Source organism: Penicillium macrosclerotiorum (assembly GCF_028827735.1).
Source record: "Penicillium macrosclerotiorum strain IBT 26536 chromosome Unknown utg000001l_segment0_segment0, whole genome shotgun sequence".
NCBI lineage: Eukaryota > Fungi > Ascomycota > Eurotiomycetes > Eurotiales > Aspergillaceae > Penicillium > Penicillium macrosclerotiorum.
In genome coordinates this window covers 3,154,123-3,169,744 of record NW_026643081.1, presented here as the reverse complement: position 1 = coordinate 3,169,744, position 15,622 = coordinate 3,154,123, and the positions used below count along the sequence as shown (strand labels likewise).

At 51.0% G+C, this 15,622-nt stretch overlaps 7 protein-coding genes across 7 annotated transcripts; 4 read left to right on the top strand and 3 right to left on the bottom strand.

Annotated features, from left to right (window-relative positions):
* Window positions 1-258: 258 nt before the first annotated feature.
* N7462_001078 (Zn(II)2Cys6 transcription factor) lies at window positions 259-2,790 on the top strand (the record flags this gene model as incomplete). The annotated part of the gene is made up of 8 exons (XM_057072804.1): window positions 259-302; window positions 391-495; window positions 558-658; window positions 707-868; window positions 928-1,466; window positions 1,538-1,811; window positions 1,866-2,225; window positions 2,312-2,790. 8 exons carry the CDS (start codon window positions 259-261, stop codon window positions 2,788-2,790), a joined length of 2,064 nt encoding a protein of 687 aa, XP_056939334.1.
* A 1,130-nt stretch (window positions 2,791-3,920) lies between these two features.
* On the bottom strand, window positions 3,921-5,319 carry N7462_001077 (NAD(P)/FAD-dependent oxidoreductase; the record flags this gene model as incomplete). Its single annotated transcript, XM_057072803.1, has 2 exons — window positions 3,921-5,027; window positions 5,110-5,319. 2 exons carry the CDS (start codon window positions 5,317-5,319, stop codon window positions 3,921-3,923), a joined length of 1,317 nt encoding a protein of 438 aa, XP_056939333.1.
* A 457-nt stretch (window positions 5,320-5,776) lies between these two features.
* On the top strand, window positions 5,777-6,738 carry N7462_001076 (pyrroline-5-carboxylate reductase family protein; the record flags this gene model as incomplete). The annotated part of the gene is made up of 2 exons (XM_057072802.1): window positions 5,777-5,819; window positions 5,879-6,738. 2 exons carry the CDS (start codon window positions 5,777-5,779, stop codon window positions 6,736-6,738), a joined length of 903 nt encoding a protein of 300 aa, XP_056939332.1.
* Window positions 6,739-6,923: 185 nt separating this feature from the next.
* N7462_001075 (uncharacterized protein) lies at window positions 6,924-7,822 on the bottom strand (the record flags this gene model as incomplete). The annotated part of the gene is made up of 2 exons (XM_057072801.1): window positions 6,924-7,635; window positions 7,695-7,822. The coding sequence occupies 2 exons, from the start codon at window positions 7,820-7,822 to the stop codon at window positions 6,924-6,926; spliced, it is 840 nt and encodes a 279-aa protein (XP_056939331.1).
* Window positions 7,823-8,236: 414 nt separating this feature from the next.
* On the top strand, window positions 8,237-10,180 carry N7462_001074 (uncharacterized protein; the record flags this gene model as incomplete). Its single annotated transcript, XM_057072800.1, has 4 exons — window positions 8,237-8,380; window positions 8,444-8,916; window positions 8,986-9,935; window positions 10,008-10,180. The coding sequence occupies 4 exons, from the start codon at window positions 8,237-8,239 to the stop codon at window positions 10,178-10,180; spliced, it is 1,740 nt and encodes a 579-aa protein (XP_056939330.1).
* A 705-nt stretch (window positions 10,181-10,885) lies between these two features.
* Window positions 10,886-12,409, bottom strand: N7462_001073 (proline dehydrogenase family protein; the record flags this gene model as incomplete). The annotated part of the gene is made up of 2 exons (XM_057072799.1): window positions 10,886-11,696; window positions 11,769-12,409. The coding sequence occupies 2 exons, from the start codon at window positions 12,407-12,409 to the stop codon at window positions 10,886-10,888; spliced, it is 1,452 nt and encodes a 483-aa protein (XP_056939329.1).
* A 1,645-nt stretch (window positions 12,410-14,054) lies between these two features.
* On the top strand, window positions 14,055-14,930 carry N7462_001072 (peroxiredoxin family protein; the record flags this gene model as incomplete). The annotated part of the gene is made up of 4 exons (XM_057072798.1): window positions 14,055-14,101; window positions 14,281-14,393; window positions 14,497-14,660; window positions 14,751-14,930. The coding sequence occupies 4 exons, from the start codon at window positions 14,055-14,057 to the stop codon at window positions 14,928-14,930; spliced, it is 504 nt and encodes a 167-aa protein (XP_056939328.1).
* Between the last annotated feature and the right edge of the window lie 692 nt (window positions 14,931-15,622).

The window sequence follows — 15,622 nt, the reverse complement described above, 5'->3', positions numbered from 1 at the left end:
CCCTTCGAGATCTGGCTTTTAGAGGATGTTCAGCGCTATGAGTTGTATGAATGTATGAGAGCGCTCTACTCTGTGAGTGGCGACTGCCGGTCGCGCCCTGTTGGTCGCCCCTCGTTATCGCCCTTCGTCGCCAGAACCGGAGGAACTCCACCAGCTTCCCCCGCATTTTGCACTTTGTCCACGATATTTCCTGATTCCTCTTCTGTATCTCCCTCGACCCCACGGCATTCCACCCGACAGCCAAAATCAATCTCTCTGATGGCGGGAAACGGATCGCGTGTCGCAAAACGATCCTTGAATGCGTATGTGCTGTTGAGATCCTGAACGGCCGAGAGCCTGGGCTGACTTCTCGGGACTGCCCCCGAAACGCAGTTGTACTCGGTGTCGCAGACAAAAGATCAAGTGCTCGGGGTCTCAGCCCTGCGATGGCTGCAATAAACGAAAGCTCACCTGCATATTCGATGACCGCGACCAGAAGATCCTAGTGACCAGAGGGTACTGTCCTCATGTTCCCGTAGAGGCCTAATCTGAGAGATATCAAACTCACTCCCGTTTAGCTATATTGATGAGTTGCATCAAAAAATCGCACGCTTGCAGCAGAACGGACAGATCAATCCGTCTCTGCTGAGCCCAGAATATGCCGAGGAGAGATCGCCAGGTGAGTCGCCTGCACCGTTCGATCAGGCCACGGGCTGATGCATTGCAGATCCCAAGGACCAACATGACATATCAGAGATTATCAAATCCAGCCCCCATGATAATCAAGACCTGCAGCTCCACCAGGAACTCGAGGACCCGACATCTGGGTTGACAAACCCCATGTCGACCGGCCCCCCTGCGTTCATGTCGGCGGAGAATGGGAGGACATGTAGGTTGACCCTTTCCTCCCGGTGTCGAGCAAGGTATGCTTAGTGTTTCTTTCTATAGTCTACTTAGGGACCTCATCCAACTGGTCCTTCACGCGCCGAATATTGAGTCTCACGCACGAACACATCTATCAAGAGCCACTTCCAACGGCAGCCTTGTTGTTCGATGGCAGAACCTATGATCTGGGTTGGGATGGGCTACCCACATCACAAAATCCGGACTACCCCGCGGTTCCTACCCTTGATTATGCCCTTTACCTGATCAATGTCGTGAGGTTCCGGTGTGGACAACTGTACCACCTGTTCGATGAGAATGAGTTCATGGGAAACCTACATAATTTTTACTCGGAGCCGAAGCCCAACACGACGGGTAGCTTCTGGTACATTCACTTCCTTCTTATCTTAGCATTCGGAAAAGGATTCGTTCAGAAAAAGCTGCAGGGCAACCGACCAGCCGGTGCTGAGTTTTTCGTGAAGGCTCTGCAGTTGCTACCGGACGTTAGTATCCTTCACAACGAGCCCATCGAAGCGACAGAGATTCTCTGTTGTGCTTCACTGTATCTGCAGGTCTTGGACTGCCGGTCCGCGGCACATAACTATGTATGTCCATTCAACTGAGCCTTCGTCATTTTCATTTTGGTCTTGCACCACTAATAGGGATTATATGAAAGATTGGACAAGCCATGCGAATGGCAATGGCCGAGGGAATGCATACACAGATGCCGATCGAGTATCTAGGGGAAGGCATGGTCCAGAGATGCCGTAAGATATGGTGGACTGTATACATTCTCGATCGTGAGATGACCTCATTGATGGGTTTACCACAGTCAATCAATGATGACCATGTGAATACTCTGCTTCCCACCTTTCCGACCTCGGTACAAAGGACAGCTGCCATCAGCATGCACATCAAACTCTCGCGCATCATCGCCGAGATCAATGGCAGTGAGTATATAATAAATCTCGGGGCCCACAGACTAGAGTTAACCCCAATAATAGCCGTTTATGCAATTGACGGGCGCTTGAATCGCAAGTTTCTATTTCGCACAAAGGCAGCATTAGCAAATGTCGCTCGTCTAGCAGATGAGCTTGGAAATGCCTTCCCCTTGAATCTCGATAAGACGTCCAGCGGCGTCTCTCGAACATCAGCCTATCTCCACCTTCTTTATCATCAATGTATTATTCTTGCTACCCGCCCACTACTATTCTGCTTCCTGATGATACGATTCGAGTCCCCCGAAAATTGTTTGGACGCACTGAACACCTCTCGCAATGTTCGAAATTTGATCCAGATGTGCATGGAGTCATCTCAACAGATAATCAGTATACTGCATAGCCTTCAATCGGAAGGTCTTCTTGGTAATATCCCGAGTTTTTTCCTCACTGCCATGGTCCCCTTTTTGTCTGCTTTGTATCACGTGCTCAAGTACTAATGAAAATATTAGAAACGTTCCTTCAATTTGATCTTGAATCCGTGTTTGTCTCTACTGTAGTCCTCCTGATGGGAGCAGCGATCGACATGAGATGGAATTATCCCTCATGGCTCGAAAAAGCCTATTTAATATTCGAAGAAATCATTGAAAATGGAAACTTGATAGCTAAATTCCGACGCTCAGAGTTACAGCTCCTGGATGAGATGCTGAGCTGTTTCCCCCAAGATCAACCGCGATGCTTGTCAGCCCCAGTGTCCTTTCCAAATAATGTGCTCAACTCTCCGATCGCCTCTGTCGCCAGCTCATTCCCTACTTCTGCCGCGCAGGCCCTGAGCCATCAGATCCCGTCGGATCCCGAGGCCTCTATTGAAGATGGGTGCAACTTTACGAGTGGGTTGACGGCGGCCCAAATCATGGCTGTGGCAGACTCTATTGAAAGCATTGATACGGAATGGATGTCTAACGCGATGATTGAACATAGCATCTGGTAGCTAGGGATGAATTTACGTGGACCTGAATGAATATAGACAAACTGATACGAGTCCAATTTGAATTGATGTGTATTTTTAAAAAAGAAGAATTGCAAGAGATGCTTCATAGAAATTTAATAATTGTTTGAACTATCAGGTTCGAATTAAAGGTCAGAAATATAGACATGCGAAATCATAGTTCACCAATGCTTGGTTGAGCTGAGGCTCAGAAGAAATTTGGCCACCCATCGTACTTGCATTGCTTGCATGGGCCACCCATCTGGTTAAGCTCCGGTTTGAAGAAGGGGGCAAGCCGATGCCATAAATCGGAACGAGGTACGATTTGCCTTTCCGAGGTCCAGATGCACAGTGGGTGGCCAGGGAGGTGAGTAGCCCGTAAGCATTTTTCGACGCGCTCGACGTAGAAATGGCCACAGCCGTACTTAACATGGTCGGAAAGAACTAAAAGGCACATTTTGGATAAAATTACAGTTCGCAATCCTCTTAGGGCAATGCTAACCTCTGGCTGATCTGAATATACTGAGGAGGCGGTGATCTGCTCCTTCTCCGGATTAAAAAAGCAGGCCCGGGGGTTGGGTAGAAAGTGTTCCGGTCAGGTTGGGTATTCATTGAACAGGACGGTACTCGATGAATTAATAATTGGAGGGGATGTTGTTTCACTCTGATTCTTGGAGTCGTTGTGTGGCTTGCGGAGTTCTGTATTTGGAGAAAGGGTCTCTTTCAAAAAACGGGGTCAAAAAGAAACCGAAAATGATGGACACAAAGAACTGGCAGGGGGCACAAACAATTGCAATAGAGGATAACAATAGCTTCAAATTTTTATGCTCAACCTGGTTGCTAGAGATTTACAAAATATTACTTTTTCTGAACCAACACCACAAAGAAGGCGGATAAAGACATCCATCCTTAACCTAGTCTCGCATCATCTGCCTCTAATGCCGACCATCGCTAATAGGAGGAGTCATCAATTTGGCAGGGGATTATAGATAAAGCGAGTATTTGCTTTGGAGAGACCTAAGGACACATATTAAAGACTAATCTCTTATGTACTGGGTTAATATCAACAAGACTTCAGAACTCAGAAGGATGTTGAAACGTATCATTGACGACGACATATATAGAAATTCTATTTACAACTTAGAAGCCCTGGATGGTAGAATACTTGAGAGCTCTTTAGACTGTCCCAGGCGCCAACTAACCTCGCCTCCCCAGTCAGCAGCTTTGCCAGCCGCTGGGTTAGGGTGCTTCCACCGCCAACGCGAAACTGGTTGCTTATTATCTGGAGCTTCCAGCAGATCAGTGATGAATGAACCGACAATCGGGAACATCTTGAAGCCATGACCCGAGTCACCCGACATCAGAATGACTGAAGATTCCATATTGGGAATGTAATCAACGATGAAGTCCGAGTCGTTTGTGTCGGCAAACCAGCAAAGAGACTTTTTAACGAGGGGGCGATCCGCAAGGGATGGAAACGTATGGGCTAATAACTTCCGCATTTGCTTCTCGTCCTCCTCCGGGACGAACGCACTCTCTTCCAAAGACAGAGGCGCATGCGATACGCCGGTCTTGGGATCGGTGTTGATATATCCGCCTCCCATCGGGCACAGCTTCAACAGGTTTGTCTTTGGATCCGGCTCGAACAAGAATCCTAGGTCGCGAGCATAGGTGACCGGGATTCCACGTAGGGCCGATGTTTCTTCGTCCGTCAGATGAACATGGGCGACTGACCATGACTTAGCGACGACTTGCTGGCCAAGCTGAGGGACCAGGCGGCCCGCGCCCGCGCCCGCTGCCACGATCGTGAGCGCGGCCGGGTGGAATCGGCCGTTCTTGGTTCGGATTCCAGCACATTTCCGTCCTTTCAGGGTGCTCACGTATACAATCTCGTCCACGGCCCCCTGTTCGCCCAAGAAAAATCTCACTCCGGCGGCCTGTGTGGCCCGATAGACCGCCGCTAGGGCGTTGGCAGAATGGGCATATCCGTCGAAACGGTTGAAGTACCCCTTCCAGCCCGACAAGGGTCCGTCTAATTGCCAGCAGACCTGGCGAATGTCGGCTTCGTTATTTAGGGGAATTACATGCGGTTTGATTTGCGCATTGTGTTCGGCTGAATTGCGGAAGCGTTGCAGGGTGTCCACAGCTTGATCGGGGGCATCGCCCGACACGCAATGTAGAAAACCAGTCTGGTGGAAATGGGGCGCAAAGAGGGGAGTCTTCCAGGCTGCAATTGCTTTCTGTTTCGTGAAGCACAACAATTAGTATCTGAGTCCGAAATTCTGGCGCGTCAGGCAAGGGGAAGCAGGTGTGGGATCATACAATGGTCAACTCCGTATAGAACGGGTCTTCATACTCCGCTCGGACAATCTTGTTCAGATCATTGGCTGCCGAAGAGCGAGGGGGAATATGGTCATCTTTCTCGTAGACCGAGATGTTGGTATAGCCCTTTTTAGCGAGATGAAGGGCCGTGGAGAGGCCGAAAGCACCTCCTCCGACGATGATAATCACGTCGGACTTGGAAACCCCCATGATGAAATGTCCCGATCGAGGTTCCGGCTAGAAAGGTTTTTTTCCTCTTTCTGCGTTTCCGCTCCGCTTTGCTGTTGCTTGTGCGATCATATATCATCCTATAGAATCATATATAATCGCATATACCCCGCAGGCAGCTCCGATAGACCGGCATCCTTTGCGACTGCGGAGTGTCAGTTCTGGACCCTCCGCTATCAATCCCCGGGACACGGTGCCGAGTGGAGAAGTGGACGAGTGGAGGGCACACCCAATCACTAAGCGCGCATCCCCAGAGGCCCTGGAGCATCTCCGCTTGGACTCGGATGCCCGCCCGACCCAGACCAGCACTTATCGGCGAGGGGCAACTCGAGACGCTTTTGCCCGGCTGGTGATCGCGTGATGGTTTTATCTTTGAGACCTTTCGAAAACGCCTTGGTTTGGACGAATTGAAATTATTGAGTGGCCATTGCATGCAAACATGGCCGACGCGAAGCTGTCAACTCTGTGTCTGTTGGGCTGCGGTGAATATCGCCCATGGTCAATTTGTCACCGATCCGGATCGATAACTCATGGTGTATAGGAAATCTGGGAGCTGCAATTCTCAGCAGTCTACTCAATACAACCAAACCCGAGCCTCTGTTCAACCGGTTTATTGCTTGTGTTCGCAGTGAAATCTCTGAAACGAAGCTAACGGAGCGATTCTCTGGGCACCAAGACCGACTGACTGTTTACCGGGGCAACAATATCAAGGCTGTGCGGGAGTCCGACGTGATCATACTAGGAGTCGATCCGGCAGATATCCAGACTGTCTTGACCCAGCACGGCCTGCGCGAAGTGCTCGAGGGGAAATTGCTGATCAGCATTGCCGCGGGCTGGACCAGACAAAAGCTCGAGCAGACCATCTACGGCAGTGAAACAACCATTGCCAACAAGCCCGATCGGGCATATGTGGTTCGCACCCTCCCTAACATCGCCGCCCAGGTTTCTCAATCCCTCACGGCGATTGAAGTTTCGGAGCCTGCTCTCCCAGAGCACTATCTGCAGATCACGACCGCGATCTTCGAGCAAATCGGCCGGCCGGTTCATATCGACCCGAGACTGATGAATGCGACGACGGCAGTCGGCGGCTCAACGCCGGCCTTCTTTGCCGTCATTTGCGATGCCCTGATTGATGCGGCCGTGGCGGTTGGGGTCCCTCGCGATCTGGCACAAACGATGATCTTTCAGTCCATGCAAGGCACTGCTATGATGCTTCAGGGAGGAATGCAGCCGGCGACCCTGCGCGACCAAGGCACATCTCCCGAGGGATGTACCATTGGAGGCTTGATGGTCCTTGAAGAAGGCGCAGTCCGTGGCCACGTTGGACGGGCTCTTCGAGAGGCGGTCACATTGGCTCGTCTTATGGAAACAACCGAGCATGTAAATGATACCAGACATTAGGGAAGGCATTCAGAAAGTGCAATATCTAGACACCCAACGGGCCACCTATGATGAAACGGGAGCGGAGAAGACCACTGTAGATACACTCATGGAATGTAGTTTGTACCGAACTTGAATGATTTTTTTAAGATTTCCTGGGTACTCAAGGATACGTATACAAACCCCACTAGGTTCATTAGATCAGATCAGACATTCAATTTTCTATGAAACATTTCTCGTAACTCTAGATTCGCCAAGCAGCCAAACCCAAACGCTGGAATAATGCGAATGCACCGAAGCACCGTTGATGAAGCGAGATGACGCTGAGACTGTACCAGCCGATTGGAGAAGGGCACGGCATGTTGTCGCATATACAAATCCAGGCCCAGCGAATGTAATGGCGATGCCACAAGCTGAGTCAGGACTGGGACCGTCAGCTGTGTAATCACCGGCTTAGCAGCCGGATGGCTGGCGATATCATCTGGAATTACATCCGCCAGACGAGGAGCTAGGGTGAAAGATCCAAAAATTGTCACACTATCCCGCAAGAGAAAAATTGCGGTGGCTGCTCGAGCGGCGCCGCGAGTCTGTACTAAAGATTCTCGAACGGCTCCCACATCGCCAGCAGTCCGCTGTGTGCCAAATATTTGCGCAAAACGTATATCTTTCCAAACGCCTAGCGGCACATTCACCATTGTGGTGGAGAGGAAAGTGATCATTCCCGTCGCGGGGGCTTTTAATGCCCTCCCGATTGTGTCGGATCCATTCGCAACAACATACGTCGCGCCGTACAAAGCCCATATCAGGCCAAAGGGCGCTTGAAATACAAAGCGAGCCGGGCTTTTGAATGCAGAAATTGCATGCGTTCGGAGACCGCGTATAAGAGGTTGATTGAAGGTCGACTTCTCCACGAGAGCCCTATTCAAGCTGTTAGAAGAGACACCCGAGAACGCGGTTCGTCTGGGAGCTGAGCAAACCTATCAATAATAGTTACTGCTGGAGCAACCAGAGTAGCCGAAATCACAGCAGCTCCAACATCGCCTGCCAATCGTCGAAATAAGAAGCCCGTTCCATGTTGTTCCTTCTCAGCTGATCTATGTTGCATGGCGGTGGTACCAAATGCTGACCAGATGGATGTAGGACAAGCTAAAGACTTGTCTTTTTTGCATTTCCCAATTTTGGGAATTTTCTAGATAACAAAACGACAATTCTTTCGGCAGTTTCATTCCCTGAACCATGCGTATCGGTAGCTGATATCGTGCGAGAAAGGCGGAGTATACGCGGCGGGGCGACCATCGGAAGGCCTGCCGACGGTGCACCCGAGCTGGACAGCCGGGTTTACAAGCTCCGCAGGGCCAGCATCGTCATAGCTTCCAGGCAAATCATAGCGGGGTGACAAGCTGCTCCATCGGCCAGACATCCGATGTCATGACGAGAGCTGTCCTAATAAAGCTCGCCCGGTCGCTGAAATGGAGTTTGTTCAATTCAGTCGGCTGATACCTTGAACAACTTCGCCGCCATGTCTACCACTGCGTTCATAAACCTGCGTACTACACGATCATTTACGCCTCGTCTACGTCCTCAAACAGTGAGACCTTTGGCGCAGATTCGAGGCAAAGCGACCGCGCCTTTTCGCCTCCCCGATCCCCGCAATGAGCCGAACGTGAGTATCTCCAATTAAAGCCTCTTTCGCGTCGAGTTCAACTAAACATGTGTTGCACATTAGCCGCTATACAAGAAGGGCTCCGAGGAACGGGCCAAGTTAGAAGAGGCTTTGATCAAGCTGCGGTCTCAACTGCCAGTCCGGAGTGACATCTTCTACAATGGCCAAGTCCAGCAGAGCTCGAAGTCCTGGGACCAAGTCCTACCCGCAGAGCATGCGACTACTTTCACCAACTATCCACTTGCCACAAAGGAGCAGGTCTCCGCTGCAATTCAATCTGCTCTTGACGCAAAGAAGGACTGGGAGGAAACTCCGTTCGTTGACCGAGCTTCAATCTTCCTGAAGGCGGCGGAGTTGGTTACTGGAAAATATCGGTATGAATTGATTGCGGCCACTATGCTGGGCCAGGGAAAGAACATCTGGCAAGGAGAGATTGATGCCGCTGCGGAATTGGCCGACTTCTTCCGTCTGAACTGCAACTATGGAGCTGAGATACTGGAGAGGCAACCCACCCGCGGCAGCGATGGCATGTGGAGGTAAGTATTCAATGACGGCTATAGTAGATGGCTTCTGGCTCTCGATATCCTGGCTAACAAAATGCGCAGTCGTGTGGAATACCGGCCCCTCGAAGGATTTGTCTACGCAGTCTCCCCGTTCAACTTCACTGCCATCGGTGGAAATTTGATTGCTGGTCCTGCTCTCATGGGTAATGTTGTTCTCTGGAAGCCCTCGCCTTCCAATGTCTATGCGAGCAGCATCGTCTACAAGATTCTTCTGGAGGCAGGTCTGCCTCCCAACGTCATCCAATTCGTGACTGGCGACCCTGAAACTATCAATGAAGTTGTCCTGTCACACCGCGACTTTGCTGCCCTGAACTTTATTGGTTCATCTGATGTCTTCCGCTCTCTGTACGGTAAGATCGGTGAGGGAGTTGCAAAGAAGTCATACCGCGAGTTCCCTCGCTTTGTCGCTGAGACCAGTGGAAAGAACTTCCATCTGGTTCACCCAAGCGCCGACATCCCCAGCGCAGTGAACCACACGATTCGCGGTTCGTTCGAGTACCAGGGACAGAAGTGCTCTGCAACTTCTCGTCTTTACCTTCCCGAATCTCGTGCAGAGGAGTTCATTACTGCTTTGAAGGCAGGTGTTAAAAATATCACCATCGGAAATCCTGATAAAAACCTCGAGGCCTTCATGGGCCCTGTTATCCACCGCCGATCCTTCGACAAAATCAAGTCAATCATTGACAAGAGCAACAAAGACCCCTCTGTTAAGGTGATTGCCGGTGGAACCTACGACGACTCGGTCGGTTTCTATGTGAACCCGACTGTTTACCAGGTGGACTCTCCTGACCACGAACTCTTCAACGAAGAGATCTTTGGTCCTGTACTTGCTTTGCACATTTACCCTGATGCCGAGTGGTCTTCCACTCTAAAGAAGGTGGACCAGGGCGGTGGTGGATTGGCTCTGACCGGTGCGGTCTTCGCTCAGGACCGCCGAGCCATCCGCGAGGCTGAGGATGCGCTCCGCTACTCCGCCGGTAACTTCTATATCAGTAAGTTTCTAAACATTCCTTAAATGGAAGAAGCTCTGAATCCATTTGCTAATGTTCTATGTTATTTGTTAGACTGCAAGACTACCGCAGCTCTCATTGGGCAACAGTCATTTGGCGGCGCTCGCGCCAGCGGTACCAACGACAAGGCTGGCAGCTCCGATGTTGTCCGCCGGTTCACCAGCCCCCGTTTGATCAAGGAGGAGTTTTTCCCACAAACAGGATTCACTTATCCTAGCAACCACTAGATTTGATATTCATTTCGATATGTCCTTGTATATGAATCCTACCTAGAATTTCCAATTTGACTGCTTAAAAGCATTTCTTTGATGAAATCATTTTATTTGTGCTATAAAGTTTTGGTCAAGTTCTAGGCTCCAATAATTTCTATACTCCACGCTCTCTACCTTTTGAGTGTAGCTTGTGCAATTGGCCTGACAGAGGACACAGTCGAATATGGGTTCTGATTCTTTTATGTCGTTGGTCTCCGAAAATGAACATTTCGGTAACCATTATGTATCTGTCGTACGACTAGCGCGCTTCATGGTCAAGTACAGATTTTCTTTTCCTGGAGCCTCTTAATGGCATGTCAAGAAAAGCATTACTCAAAAGAAATGTAATAGATAACAGCCAAAGCGCAAAATTTATCCCAATGCAGCAAAGTAACCCCACGATCCCATGATCAATAATAGCGCGGGGCAGTTCGCTTCGTGCATTTGGACCGAGCGTTTGATCGCGATGCGGGGCTCCACTCGGCAGGCCTTCCGTAGCCTACTTTCTTTAACTCTAAAGACACCACGGAACGAAACGCACGATAAGCTTACGGACTATTACATTAGCTTCAGTCACGTTGTATATTATCAATGAACGGAGACTGGACAGCCTGGATTGGAGAGATTTGAATGGTTGAAAGGATTATTTCATGAATTTCGTTTCTAATGAGGATGATACTTCTATTTCTGGATCGACAGAGAGAGGGCGCCTTTCAACCGCCTCTTCAACTCGGACTTCAGCGCGGAATATTCATCAGTCGTCCGTAGCACCGCGTCACGATTCTCAATTGCCCTGCGTAGCAGATATGCTAGACACTCTCCCATTCCACCCCAGGTCGAGCACTTGTAAACCTCGGGAGTCCCATCGCTTCCCTTCAATTGTAAAAGCGAAAAGCTCACCTCATCCGACATTCCGTGTAACTGGGCGAAACCTACGGGGACAGTCGGCAAGCCGGCAGCAGTACGCTGCTTGTGAAGTTGGTGGGCGTCAATGACGCTTGCCTTGTTGTGACTGGCCAGGAAAAGGTTGACAGAGGGGAAAGACGTAGTGGTCCCGAAATCTCCGATGGTTTGCTTCAGTGCGCCCTGTGCGATGGTGTTGTATGCATGGTCTGTCGCCTCTTTCGTGTCATGAATGAGACTTCTCTTATCCGATGCCATGTATGCTCCACGAACTAGTTTGAGACCGAGAGTGAATCCTTCCTTCTGAGCGGCCGTGAGGTGCTTTGCCAGAGTGTCAGAGGTGCTCTTCAGGTAAGCCTGGTAGGTGTTGTAGACTACGGCAAAACCATCCCGGTTGTACTTGCGCATGAGATCGAGGGTGAGAAGCATGATTCCCCACTGGAAATGCTGGGACTCGGCATCGACCAGGATGCGCACGTTGCGCTCTTGGCATCTGCGACACACTTCGTCCATTGCGTCGATCATCTGCAGTGGAGGGAGTTCTCCTTTGGAAAAGGCTTCGGTGACCGTTGGTCCAGCCCCGGTCAATCTATCGAGGGAAGGTCAGTTCCACTGTCCTACTAAAAAGTTTGACTGATGGTTGATTGTTGATGATACATACTTGACAGCCAAGTAGTCTCCATTCTCCAGTTGCTCGACAGTTTCCAACGTTCCCTTTCGCCACGCTTCAATATTAGCGCAGTGTAGCAGCCGCGGGTCGAGTTTCTCGCCGGCCTTTTGCTTCTCTAGAGCCGCAACCCCCAGGCCCTGCTGAGTGTTTGTTTTATGATCGAACACCGTTTCCTTCGCATAGGTCATGATTACACCCCGGAAACCCATATCCTTCAGTTCTTTGATCGTAGCCTTGGTTTCAGCTCCGTTCTCTCCGGCACAGAATTGCTCATAGAAAGTCTTCTTTAGGATTCCATGGAGTATAGGGTTCCGATCCACGTTTAAAAAGAAGCCCCTGTTAGGCTTGGCCAAAATCGACATAGCCCAGAGGGATGGTCGAAGGAGAAACGGCTTGGACGAGATTGTAGACACCAACAGGGAACGGAGAAGCACACGATTGGGAAGAGCAGCAAGAGGCGGGAGGGATGGGGCGGGAGACACGGCGCTCTGCTTCTGCGCAATATGCAGCGTGGAAGTAAATCGTCTTCCCTTGGGCTGTCTAGACGAATGCCTCGGGAGTATACTCCATTGTGCGATGAGCAACTCCCCTGCACGCGGACCCGGAGGCTTTCCAGTGAACGAGAGAGCCATTTGGTCGATGATGGAAGAGGGCCGATAGCTTCTGCTCGAGATAGAGACCTTTGTAGTTACGAACAGACCAGTTTATCTATCTAGATCAACCCCGCATGTCCTCGACCCTACGGTATCTAGCCCACCTCCATCAAGTTGCGCGACTTCGGGCGCTCGTCCGATTGCAGGCTGGAAGTGGGAATCAGCCTATAGGCGTTCCGAGGATAAGAAACCCATTCATTGTGTGCTCCCGTCCCTTTACCTCTACTGGACTGGCTGATAAGGTGCGGTTGGGTTTCAAAGGGTCCCAGAGAAATGTCTGGCCGGGAGGGTGGCCGTTACGCGGGGCCTCCCGCTGGGATGCGAGTAATTCGGCGAGGCTCCCGATGAACGAGAAGGGATCACAAGGCCAACGCCCGGAATATGGTGGACTTGTTCTCTATTTCGGGAGAGACAAAGAGGCGTCGACGTTGCAATCGGTGACAATAGCTTGTTGTCTCCATAGAGCTGAAGTCCCTCCCCAGATGTGGCGATTGGGTTGAAAGAGGCGGATTCGGGTAAGGTTGAAGACAGCAGGCCTATCGGCCACGTGACGCGCGTCCGGCTCTTGTTGTTCTAATAGAAGCTTGATATTCGGTGACAGAACTTCTAAGCTCGGATCTTTTCGGTTACAGGGCCTATATATGTGCCAGCTGTCAAGATTCGACCTACCAATCGAGTTCCTAATCTAGATGATATCCAGATCATCGTTTTGGTCGGGTCGGGAGGCGCCTGAATCAGCTTCTCTATCCTATTGTCTCCTGCAGATAGACCCAAAAGATCCGTTGTCATTCGAACCACATAGGTCTTCTTCCTACGAGAACTGAGCATGGAGACGCTCAATATCAAGCATGAGACCTTGATCTGATGCCCTTGATGCCTATTGATGCCTATTGATGCCTTGCAGCCTTGAGGCCTGATGACGATGGCGGCAGCCCAAATGGGAAATGTCCCAAACAGGAAGGTGGGACTGCCCACTCCGTGCTGATTGGTGCCTGATGGCCGCGTCTTTCAGGCACCAAGAACTTTTACTGATAAGCCAAATGAGCGCGGGCCTCGATAAGCAATTTAACCGCAGCACTACAGGGCGCCTCCGGACCAACTCCAACTGTTGCATCATCCAGGAATCAGGTGGTGCATTCTCCCTCTCCATCAAGTGGTCGGATATCTCGACATCAGCCTCCAAGGTCTCTCCCAGATATTCTGATCTGCCACTCCTCTCCGTGTCCGTGGGTGGCGCCGATACTCCGACACTCCGATACTCCGACCCCCGCCGGAACGGACCAGTCATCAGCCAGCGGGACCGCCCCTCGTTCTCGGGCGGTCTTTCTTGCTAATCCATGCGGTTCGGTATCTTTCTGCTTCGGATCACCTTATGGATAAGGCCCCAGGATGGCCCATTGTCCCACCCTTATTCGTCATAGCCGCGATCCCGATGGGCCGATTTCTGTAATATGTGTAATCGGCGTAAGCTGGCTCCTCAGGACTGGCCTCCCACTCGCGAGGCGCGGAATATTAAAGCCGCCACTGCCCCTGGGCCTTATTTCTTCTTCCTTCTCGAATCTAAACTTAACTTCCACACATCTTCCCTCTCTTTTACCCATCACATCTCCCATCAATCGCAATCATGTCGATCCAGGCTGGTGATAGCTTCCCCCAGGACGTGGTCTTCTCGTATGTTTGGATCTCAAAAAATTTTCCTCGTTGCTTATCGCCATCTTTACCCCTCCGCCATCACGGTCCTCGCCACCTGGTGCCCCTCCATCCCCTCATGCCTTCCTTCGCCATATCGCATAGCCCATTTGATCTCCATGGCCCCTCGCTCGCTCACTAACATCAATCTTCTTCATTAGCTACATCCCTTGGTCCGATGAAAAGGGCGAGATCACTTCCTGCGGTATCCCCATCAACTACAAAGCCTCCGAGGAGTGGGCTGATAAGAAGGTTATCCTCTTCGCTCTGCCCGGTTCGTTCTCTCTCCCCTCTTTTGTTATTCACCCCCTTCTTGTCTCGTTTTGTTTTTTTTTTCTCCCAGGGTTCCCGCAATTACTGACCGCTACTCCCTGCAGGTGCTTTCACCCCCGTCTGCTCTGCCAACCACGTCCCCGAGTACATCCAGAAGCTCCCTGAGCTCCGTGAGAAGGGTGTCGACGTTGTTGCCGTCCTGGCCTACAATGATGCCTACGTCATGAGCGCCTGGGGCAAGGCCAACGGCGTCACTGGTGATGACATTGTATGTGCTCCTCTCGAGTTTTACATCCCCCCCCTCTCCCCTCTTCCTTGAAGGACCCCATGTTCTAATTTTATTCTTCTGTCTGTTTAGCTCTTCCTCTCCGACCCCGAGGCCAAGTTCTCTAAGAGCATCGGCTGGGCTGACGCTGAGGGTCGCACCTACCGCTACGCGATCGTCCTCGACCACGGCAAGGTCACCTATGCCGCTAAGGAGCGTGAGAAGAACGTTCTCGAGGTTACCTCCGCCGACCACGTCTACAAGCAGCTGTAAGCGTGCGATCGGGAGAACGAAACGAAGAAATGGAATTTTAGACCGGCGCATTGTTTAACCCAGGGTTTTCATTCCGGGGCGTAGGAGGGAGCCGCAGAGCACACAAGTTCATGAGGGTTGCCGCCGCAATCTGTGAATGAGTTGGGCCTCGATCCCCTTCTGCGGGCCAGAACTGCGATTTGCAGAATTAGAGAAATTCGCCCGTTGTTTCTTTGCTCTTGTCTACCATAGAGGATTACCATTCTAATGAAGTTAATGACAAACCATCGTTCCGCCGCCACCGTAGACCTTGTCTGGCCTGTCTTGTATATTGCGAGAGGTCGTTCAATTTATATCATTTAAGATTAGATTTTTATTTCATTTTGATTGGTGTCAGGGTTTGTGGGGTTGTGATTGGTGGCCCGCCCTTGCACAGCATCTCCCCGCAGCGGCCAGTGCTCTCTCGGACGAGAAACGTTTCTGTGCGGTGGGCTGTCGGCATCGAGTGGGGGATCGGCAAGTATGGGGTTCACGGCACTCATGGCGCTCCAGATCGCCTATGGCGAAGAGTTTCGTGCATCATATGGCACCACAAAGTGGAGGTAGAGCTTAATGAGAACAGGGAAAGGGCTGGACGGACTATGAAGTATGGAACCTGTCAATTGCTTGCTGGATCTTTCTAGGGGCCGGTTTAACGGGCTCTTGAGGCTGCC